The following is a 10,521-nucleotide window of genomic DNA, read 5'->3' on the forward strand; positions in this document are numbered from 1 at the left end:
TAGTAGGTTGATCAGTTATTGTTTTTAATCCACATTCCTTCTGAATATGATGTATCATTGATCTTAACCATACACATTCACGAGCAGCCTCATAAAGAGCAATTAGTTCAGCATGATTTGATGATGTAGCGGTCAAAGTTTGTTTGGTTGATTTCCATGATATCGGTGTACCGCCATAGGTGAACAGATACCCATTTTGAGACTTTGCTTTGTGTGGATCTGATAAATATCCTGCATCGGCATAACCAACAAGAGTTGCATTTTTTCTTCCTTGGTAAAATAGCCCAAGATCTTGGGTTCCCTGAAGGTAACGTAGGAGGTACTTAATACCATTCCAATGCCTTCTTGTTGGTGTTGCGCTATGTCTTGCTAGAAGATTAACTGAAAAAGCAATATCTGGTCTTGTATTATTTGCGGATACATTAGTGCACCAATTGCACTAAGATACGGTACATGAGGTCCGAGAACTTCCTCATTTTCTTCTCGTGGACGGAATATATCCTTTTTCAGATCAAGATTGCGAACTAACATTGGTGACTTCACAGGATATGATTTACCCATATTGAATCTGTGTAAGACTCTCTTAGTATATGTTGTTTGATGAACAAGAATCCCATTTTTCAAATGTTCAATTTGAAGACCAATACAAAACTTAGTTTTCCCTAAGTCTTTCATCTCAAATTCTTTCATTAGATATTTTGCAGTAATATCAAGTTCATTGTTTGTTCCAATGATATTTAAATCATCAACATATACTGCAATAATTGCAAAACCCTTTTCAGAACGTTTTATAAAAACACATGGGTGATTGGATCATTGACATATCCTTCCTTAAGAAGATATTCCTTAAGGCGATTATACCACATTCGCCCTGATTGTTTCAGTCCATATAAGGATTTTTTCAATTTTACACTGTATATTTCTTGTGGGTTTGAGTTATGGGAAAATGGTAACTTTATCCCATCCGGAACTCGCATATATATTTCGATGTGTCAAGTGTTCCGTATAAATATGCAGATAACTACATCCATTAAACGCATTTGCAATGATTGGACACAAACTAAACTTGTTAAGAACCTTAAGGTTGTTGCATCAACAACCGGAGAAAATGTTTCATCATAATCTACTCCCGGTATTTGTGAAAAACCTTGTGCAACAAGTCTGGCTTTGTATCGTACAATTTCGTTATTTTCATTGCGTTTACGGATAAAAACCCATTTGTACCCAACTGGTTTTACACCTTTAGGTGTTTGGGTTCAGTCCAAAAACTTCTCGTTTTTCAAAAGATTTTAATTCTGCCATCATTGCCGCTTTCCATTTTGGCCAATCATCTCTTTGTCGACATTTTTCAACAGATTTTGGCTCAATATCATCGTTATCAATGACAACTTCAACAGCGATATAATGGGCAAAAATATCATCAATTTTTGTTATTTTTCTATCCCATTGTTTTCTGTATATGCATAATTCATTGATATTTTTGATTATCAATGCCTTCATGTTCTTTAGTAAGTACATGATTATCCCCTTCAATAAGGGTTTTAGTGGCATTTTCCACCTTTTGTACTTCATTTTCTTCTTGTAACATGTAATGATTTCTTCATCGAGTAGTGGGCATTCTTTTGGACTTTCTAGGTTTAAGATCTTTTGATCCAATCGGTCTACCACGTTTCTTACGAGTAGGTTCACATACCAATTGATTTCCCGATTGTTTTTGGGGAATCGAATTCTTGATTTTGAGCATTTAACGCGGTATATGTGACTTTGTCACTTGTTTTATATCTGTAAATGCATCTGGCAATTGGTTTGCTATGTTTTGAAGATGTATAATTTTATACACTTCTTGTTCACACATATTTGACTTAGGGTCTAGATAAGATAATGCTTTGGCATCCCATATAATGTTATAAGATCTGCCAAGTTGTGTTTTGATGAAATTTGTTGAATATCAACCACACCTTCCTTTTGAAGTTCATGAGTAAAGAAAAATTTTGGTGCAATATGCTTGGTTCTGTCTCCTTTGATGAAACCCTCTTTCATTTGATGAATGCAGGCCGCATTATCTTCGTATATAATAGTAGGTTGATCAGTTATTGTTTTTAATCCACATTCCTTCTGAATATGATGTATCATTGATCTTAACCATACACATTCACGAGCAGCCTCATAAAGAGCAATTAGTTCAGCATGATTTGATGATGTAGCGGTCAAAGTTTGTTTGGTTGATTTCCATGATATCGGTGTACCGCCATAGGTGAACAGATACCCATTTTGAGACTTTGCTTTGTGTGGATCGATAAATATCCCTGATCGGCATAACCAACAAGAGTTGCATTTTTTCTTCCTTGGTAAAATAGCCCAAGATCTTGGGTTCCCTGAAGGTAACGTAGGAGGTACTTAATACCATTCCAATGCCTTCTTGTTGGTGTTGCGCTATGTCTTGCTAGAAGATTAACTGAAAAAGCAATATCTGGTCTTGTATTATTTGCCAGATACATTAGTGCACCAATTGCACTAAGATACGGTACATGAGGTCCGAGAACTTCCTCATTTTCTTCTCGTGGACGGAATATATCCTTTTTCAGATCAAGATTGCGAACTAACATTGGTGACTTCACAGGATATGATTTACCCATATTGAATCTGTGTAAGACTCTCTTAGTATATGTTGTTTGATGAACAAGAATCCCATTTTTCAAATGTTCAATTTGAAGACCAATACAAAACTTAGTTTTCCCTAAGTCTTTCATCTCAAATTCTTTCATTAGATATTTTGCAGTAATATCAAGTTCATTGTTTGTTCCAATGATATTTAAATCATCAACATATACTGCAATAATTGCAAAACCCTTTTCAGAACGTTTTATAAAAACACATGGACTGATTGGATCATTGACATATCCTTCCTTAAGAAGATATTCCTTAAGGCGATTATACCACATTCGCCCTGATTGTTTCAGTCCATATAAGGATTTTTTCAATTTTACACTGTATATTTCTTGTGGGTTTGAGTTATGGGAAAATGGTAACTTTATCCCATCCGGAACTCGCATATATATTTCAGTGTCAAGTGTTCCGTATAAATATGCAGTAACTACATCCATTAAACGCATTTGCAATGATTCAGACACAGCTAAACTTGTTAAGAACCTTAAGGTTGTTGCATCAACAACCGGAGAAAATGTTTCATCATAATCTACTCCCGGTATTTGTGAAAAACCTTGTGCAACAAGTCTGGCTTTGTATCGTACAATTTCGTTATTTTCATTGCGTTTACGGATAAAAACCCATTTGTACCCAACTGGTTTTACACCTTTAGGTGTTTGGGTTACAGGTCCAAAAACTTCTCGTTTTTCAAAAGATTTTAATTCTGCCATCATTGCCGCTTTCCATTTTGGCCAATCATCTCTTTGTCGACATTTTTCAACAGATTTTGGCTCAATATCATCGTTATCAATGACAACTTCAACAGCGATATAATGGGCAAAAATATCATCAATTTTTGTTATTTTTCTATCCCACTGTTTTCCTGTATATGCATAATTCATTGATATTTTTTGATTATCAATGCCTTCATGTTCTTTAGTAAGTACATGATTATCCCCTTCAATAAGGGTTTTAGTGGCATTTTCCACCTTTTGTACTTCATTTTCTTCTTCAGAACATGTAATGATTTCTTCATCAGTAGTGGGCATTCTTTTGGACTTTCTAGGTTTAAGATCTTTTGATCCAATCGGTCTACCACGTTTCTTACGAGTAGGTTCACATACCAATTGATTTCCCGATTGTTTTTGGGGAATCTGAATTCTTGACGGAGCATTTAACGCAGGTATATGTGACTTTGTCACTTGTTTTATATCTGTAAATGCATCTGGCAATTGGTTTGCTATGTTTTGAAGATGTATAATTTTATACACTTCTTGTTCACACATATTTGACTTAGGGTCTAGATAAGATAATGCTTTGGCATCCCATATAATGTTATAAGATCTGCCAAGTTGTGTTTTGATGAAATTTGTTGAATATCAACTACACCTTCCTTTTGAAGTTCATGAGTAAAGAAAAATTTTGGTGCAATATGCTTGGTTCTGTCTCCTTTGATGAAACCCTCTTTCATTTGATGAATGCAGGCCGCATTATCTTCGTATATCATAGTAGGTTGATCAGTTATTGTTTTTAATCCACATTCCTTCTGAATATGATGTATCATCGATCTTAACCATACACATTCACGAGCAGCTTCATAAAGAGCAATTAGTTCAGCATGATTTGATGATGTAGCGGTCAAAGTTTGTTTGGTTGATTTCCATGATATCGGTGTACCGCCATAGGTGAACAGATACCCATTTTGAGACTTTGCTTTGTGTGGATCGATAAATATCTGCATCGGCATAACCAACAAGAGTTGCATTTTTTCTTCCTTGGTAAAATAGCCCAAGATCTTGGGTTCCTCGAAGGTAACGTAGGAGGTACTTAATACCATTCCAATGCCTTCTTGTTGGTGTTGCGCTATGTCTTGCTAGAAGATTAATCGAAAAAGCAATATCTGGTCTTGTATTATTTGCGGATACATTAGTGCACCAATTGCACTAAGATACGGTACATGAGGTCCGAGAACTTCCTCATTTTCTTCTCGTGGACGGAATATTTCCTTTTTCAGATCAAGATTGCGAACTAACATTGGTGACTTCACAGGATATGATTTACCCATATTGAATCTGTGTAAGACTCTCTTAGTATATGTTGTTTGATGAACAAGAATCCCATTTTTCAAATGTTCAATTTGAAGACCAATACAAAACTTAGTTTTCCCTAAGTCTTTCATCTCAAATTCTTTCATCAGATATTTTGCAGTAATATCAAGTTCATCGTTTGTTCCAATGATATTTAAATCATCAACATATACTGCAATAATTGCAAAACCTTTTGTAACGTTTTATAAAAACACATGGACTGATTGGATCATTGACATATCCTTCCTTAAGAAGATATTCCTTAAGGCGATTATACCACATTCGCCCTGATTGTTTCAGTCCATATAAGGATTTTTTCAATTTTACACTGTATATTTCTTGTGGATTTGAGTTATGGGAAAATGGTAACTTAATCCCATCCGGAACTCGCATATATATTTCAGTGTCAAGTGTTCCGTATAAATATGCGATAACTACATCCATTAAACGCATTTTGCAATGATTGATTCACATGACTAAACTTGTTAAGAACCTTAAGGTTGTTGCATCAACAACCGGAGAATATGTTTCATCATAATCTACTCCCGGTATTTGTGAAAAACCTTGTGCAACAAGTCTGGCTTTGTATCGTACAATTTCGTTATTTTCATTGCGTTTACGGATAAAAACCCATTTGTACCCAACTGGTTTTACACCTTTAGGTGTTTGGGTTCTGAGTCCAAAAACTTCTCGTTTTTCAAATGATTTTAATTCTGCCATCATTGTCGCTTTCCATTTTGGCCAATCATCTCTTTGTCGACATTCTTCAACAGATTTTGGCTCAATATCATCGTTATCAATGACAACTTCAACAGCGATATAATGGGCAAAAATATCATCAATTTTTGTTATTTTTCTATCCTTTGTTTTCCTGTATATGCATAATTCATTGATATTTTTTGATTATCAATGCCTTCATGTTCTTTAGTAAGTACATGATTATCCCCTTCAATAAGGGTTTTAGTGGCATTTTCCACCTTTTGTACTTCATTTTCTTCTTCAGAACATGTAATGATTTCTTCATCGATGAGTGGGCATTCTTTTGGACTTTCTAGGTTTAAGATCTTTTGATCCAATCGGTCTACCACGTTTCTTACGAGTAGGTTCACATACCAATTGATTTCCCGATTGTTTTTGGGGAATCTGAATTCTTGACGGAGCATTTAACGCAGGTATATGTGACTTTGTCACTTGTTTTATATCTGTAAATGCATCTGGCAATTGGTTTGCTATGTTTTGAAGATGTATAATTTTATACACTTCTTGTTCACACATATTTGACTTAGGGTCTAGATAAGATAATGCTTTGACATCCCATATAATGTCCTTTTGACATGGAATCATCTTATCTCCCCCTAAACATGGGAAATTTATTTCATTAAAATGACAATCATCAAACCTTGCGTTGAACAAGTCACCTATCATTGGCTCGAGATATCTTATGATTGATGGAGATTCATATCCAACATAAATTCCCACTTTTCGTTGTGGGCCCATCTTGGTACGATTGGGCGGGGCAATAGTAACATAAACGGCACATCCAAATGTTTTTAGATGTGCAATACTAGGTTCCTTTCCGACGACTAATTGCATCGGAGATAATACATGATTAGCAAGAGGCGAAGCCGTAACAAGTTTCTTTGCATGTAAAATAGCATGTCCCCAAGCAGAAGATGGAAGCTTACATTTCATCAATAATGGTCTAGCAATCCATTGTAATCTTTTAATTAATGATTACGCTAACCCATTTTGTGTGTGAACATGAGCCAGCCTTTGAATGTTCCACATCTATTCCGAGTGACATACAATAGTCATTGAATATTTTAGATGTGAACTCTCCAGCATTATCAAGCCTTATTTTCTTGATTGTATGGTCCGGAAATTGTGCCCTTAATCGAATGATTTGTGCCAACAATTTGGCAAAGGCAACATTTCTTGTGGATAATAAACTAACATGACACCATCGAGTAGATGCATCAATTAGCACCATAAAATATCGAAATGGTCCACATTGTGGGTTAATTGGTCCACAAATATCTCCTTGAATCCTCTCTAGAAACATAGGAGATTCAATTCCGACTTTAGTTTTGGAAGGCACGATAATCAATTTGCCAAGTGAACAAGCCGTACAAGATTGTTCCTTAAAGCGTGGAACTTTAACTTTAGTTAAAGGATGTCGATTGAGCTTTTGATAATTTTTATCATCATACTTGTTCAGGGTGACCCAGTCGGTCATGCCATAAGGAATAAAGCTCTTGGTTGTCTGTTTTCACTTTAGACACCAAATTGATTTCAAATGGGCGTATATAAGTATAATACAGTCCAGAAGAGTATCTTGACATTTTTTCAAATATGTATTTCTTATCATTCTCTACTTTGGTAAGATACATATACTCCTTATCATCTGACTCAATGGTTTCTATATGATAACCATTTGTCCGTAAGTCTTTGAAACTTAATAGGTTTCTACGAGTTTTACTTGAATACAGTGCATCATTTATTATGACTTGTGTCCCTTTTGGGAGCATTATACAAGCCTTTCCTGAGCCTTCAATTAATGTTACAACAGCAGCAATTGTGGTAACATTAGCCCTAATGGGCATTAGTTCAATAAAATAGGCTTTATTGCTCAGAATGCTATGAGTTGTGGCACTGTCAATCAGGCATTGTTCTGCATTTCTTTGTTGAATTTCCATATCTTCAAAATAAATAAATATGAATAAATTAAATAGTTATGAATAAATTAAACAGAGAAAGAAAATTCAGTTTTATTTATGATACATAATAAACATGGTAAAGGGAAATATTTTACAACTACATAATAAACATGGTAAAGGGAAATATTTTACAACTGTCATTATTTATTAACATATTTTTTTTTTCACATAAAGTAAACTTAAGTTGATGGTCCGCAACCATTATCTATATCATCGATAAGATAATCAGACAAATCCAGACTTAGAACTGGAGATGTTTCTTTCACGAAGTTTGTTTCAACTTCCTTTCCTTTTCCCTTTTGGGAAGCTGTATAAAGGTCAACCAAATGTTTAGCAGTTCGACACTCTTTTGCCCAGTGTCCAGTAATACCACATTTGAAACACTTGGTGGTTTGATTTGGCTTTCCTTTATTAGGCGTAAACTTCTTTTTCCCCTTAAATATGGGATTTAGGGGTTTGAAGTTCGGACGCCATTTTCCTTTCCCCTTATGAAAGGTGGTATTTCCCTTTTTGAAATTTCGCCATGGTTGTCCAGATTTAACAACATATGTTTCAGGAGGAGCAACAGTCCCTGCTGGCCTTTTGTTATGATTGTGAAACATAACTTTCATATTTGCTTGACCATCCTTAAAATAGCAATTAGATCACAATATCGATTATAATGCCTTTCACGATATAATTCTTGTAAGACTGCATTATCGGCATGCATAGTTGATAGAGTTTTCTCTATCATGGCTGCATCAGTTGTTGCTTGTCCGCATAACCTTAACTGTGAAGTTATACGAAGCATAGCCGAGTCATAATCACTAACAGAAGTGAAATCCTGGAATCGTATATTCATCCAGTCATACTGAGCTTTCGGCCCAATAATTCTCTCCAGGCTTTCAAACCTTTGGCAGAGATTATCCCATAACTCTTTGGGATCCTCCACAAACAGATATTCAATTTTTAAATTTTCATGGAGATGATGCCTTAAGAACACTATTGCTTTTGCTTGTTCTTGTGAAGTAGAATTTCCATCTACTAAAATTGTATGCTCTAGTCCTTTGGCTTTTAAATTTGCTCTAGCATCCACCCTCCATTGAAGGTATTTTGTGCCATTATTATCAAGGATATCAAAGTCTTGTTTCGTCATATGTGCCATTTTCTGATTAACATATTTAACAATAAGTTAATAGTCATAAACTTAATTAGACGATATATGAAATTTACTTTACAAAAGTAATCACATGGAATGACAAGTCATAGTGGTCCGAGACGTATGACCTTTACAAAAAGTCAAGAGTTCAAATCTTGATATAACAAAACTTATATGAATAAGATAAAAAGATACAGATCAAACCCTTTTATAGCGGTATGAGTTACTGTACATATATGGTATATAATATTGAAGTATAATATTTATACTCATTATAGACCCATATAAAACTTATGTCTTGTCATATTACCTTACAGAACAAATTTTGAAAGATAAATTTTGAACAATAAAAATGGCCAAACTTCATAAGATGTTACGTACAAAACAAAACAATTAATACCCAAAAGAATTGTTTATGTATATGGTGGACCTATCACCTCCACTTTTCCTTAAAATATTGAATTGTTTATCAATATTATTTAGTGGGGTGGGTAGTAGACTAGTAGTAGAGCAATTAGTACGCATGCTTTGAAGAACATTACATGTGTCCTTAGTAGTGTATTTCCACTACACTTTGTTTCACATCATTGCCTATAATTACCTACTAAGAACACACCTTTTGATAGTGGAAAATGTTGAAAAAAAAAACTTGGTCTTTTTAAATGGTGCTTTGGCCGAATTCAAGAATGTCACGAGACCAATTTTTTTCTGATTTTCTTCATCATTATTTTTTTCTCTTCTTCCTTCTGTTAATATAGCATAAACTTCCTTCAAACATATTATCATCATGTTAATAATAACCCAAACATACAACGATATGTGATAAGAGTAACTTAACAAAAGGGTGATGAAAAGATAACAAGAAGTGTAAATATTTTATGGGCGACCGTAATTCCTTCTGCTCTATAAAATTTATATATAGAGTATTTTCAAGGTTGATCCGGTAATTTTAATAAAACCGGTTGTCGCCGCCGTCGCCGCCGCCAACACCACCTTATTATGCATCTTTTTTTTTTTTTATATGCACAACATGATGAGACGGTCCCGGAATATCTTCCGGTCGGATTTCGGAACCTGGTTTTTCAACACTAGGCTCACTATTAAGGTCGATATTTTTCCGATCTTAACCTTTTTGTGCGGGAGGTGCAACACCATCCAACGGTCCCTCCGACGTGCGAATATTACGTGGTTGAGTACCACGAGCACGCGGTGGATTATCACAAAAGGTAAATTATTATCTTTTATGGTAAGATGTATATTAAGAAAAATATGTAACTTAAAAACAAATTAATACCATTACACTGATGGTCCATTTTTTTTTTGTAAAAATGATATATTGTGAACAAGTTACATATATAATACTCCGTAGTTATGTTATTATAACAACTCAATACCTTGAACCTTTGAAGTTTTTGAGACTTTCGTGCTGATAACGTATTGTAATAATTGGTGTTTTAGCTCAGATAATTTCAGAGTTTGTAATGGTGTTGTCTCTCCTTCTTATTGAAATCTGACAACCTATTTATACAGAGTAAAAGGAGTCGCTTAAGAAAATAAGTATGCAACTCTCATAAGTAATCCACCATTGCCGTATAATTTAAAAGTGCTCTTGTTCATACACAATTACTTAGCATTATCTTACTGTTCATGGTGAAGTGGAGAGGTGAACTTTCACCTTACTTCTGGAAGTAATTATAACACTCCCCCTTGAATGTTCACCTTTCATGTATAGGATTGTGTGTTTTATACGCTTTCATAGACTACCTCATTAAAAACCTTGTTAGGAAAACCCAGTGGGATAAAACCTAATGAAGGGAAAAAGAGTGCAGTACGTATGAAACTCCCCCTCAGTTCAGCATTTGTCTCGAAGGTGGCACATTCCAATATTCTTTACTAATTCTTGAAATGTTGTTGATGGGAGTGACTTTGTGAA

At 34.8% G+C, this 10,521-nt stretch overlaps 3 protein-coding genes across 3 annotated transcripts; all 3 read right to left on the bottom strand.

Annotated features, from left to right (window-relative positions):
- Positions 1–3,946: 3,946 nt before the first annotated feature.
- Positions 3,947–7,429, bottom strand: LOC141654895 (uncharacterized). Its single transcript, XM_074462006.1, has 5 exons — positions 6,944–7,429; positions 6,133–6,413; positions 5,297–5,604; positions 4,604–4,905; positions 3,947–4,519 (listed from the first exon to the last, which is right to left on the bottom strand). The coding sequence occupies exons 1-5, from the start codon at positions 7,427–7,429 to the stop codon at positions 3,947–3,949; spliced, it is 1,950 nt and encodes a 649-aa protein (XP_074318107.1).
- A 200-nt stretch (positions 7,430–7,629) lies between these two features.
- On the bottom strand, positions 7,630–8,061 carry LOC141654896 (uncharacterized). The gene has a single exon (XM_074462007.1). The coding sequence runs from the start codon at positions 8,059–8,061 to the stop codon at positions 7,630–7,632; it is 432 nt and encodes a 143-aa protein (XP_074318108.1).
- LOC141654897 (uncharacterized) lies at positions 8,058–8,594 on the bottom strand. Its single transcript, XM_074462008.1, has one exon. It carries the CDS (start codon positions 8,592–8,594, stop codon positions 8,058–8,060), a length of 537 nt encoding a protein of 178 aa, XP_074318109.1.
- Between the last annotated feature and the right edge of the window lie 1,927 nt (positions 8,595–10,521).

This window comes from Silene latifolia, chromosome 5 (genome assembly GCF_048544455.1).
Source record: "Silene latifolia isolate original U9 population chromosome 5, ASM4854445v1, whole genome shotgun sequence".
NCBI lineage: Eukaryota > Viridiplantae > Streptophyta > Magnoliopsida > Caryophyllales > Caryophyllaceae > Silene > Silene latifolia.

Bases quoted from the DNA above. Each gene is read 5' to 3' on its own strand.
- LOC141654895 (XM_074462006.1), bottom strand. From the start codon at position 7,429: ATGGAAATTCAACAAAGAAATGCAGAACAATGCCTGATTGACAGTGCC. The intron at 5,605-6,132 runs GTTTGATGATTG...ATGCATATACAG, and splicing joins GGTGACTTGTTCAACGCAAG to GAAAACAAAGGATAGAAAAA. The intron at 4,520-4,603 runs GTACCGTATCTT...TTAATCTTCTAG, and splicing joins AGGAAGTTCTCGGACCTCAT to CAAGACATAGCGCAACACCA.
- LOC141654896 (XM_074462007.1), bottom strand. From the start codon at position 8,061: ATGAAAGTTATGTTTCACAATCATAACAAAAGGCCAGCAGGGACTGTT.
- LOC141654897 (XM_074462008.1), bottom strand. From the start codon at position 8,594: ATGGCACATATGACGAAACAAGACTTTGATATCCTTGATAATAATGGC.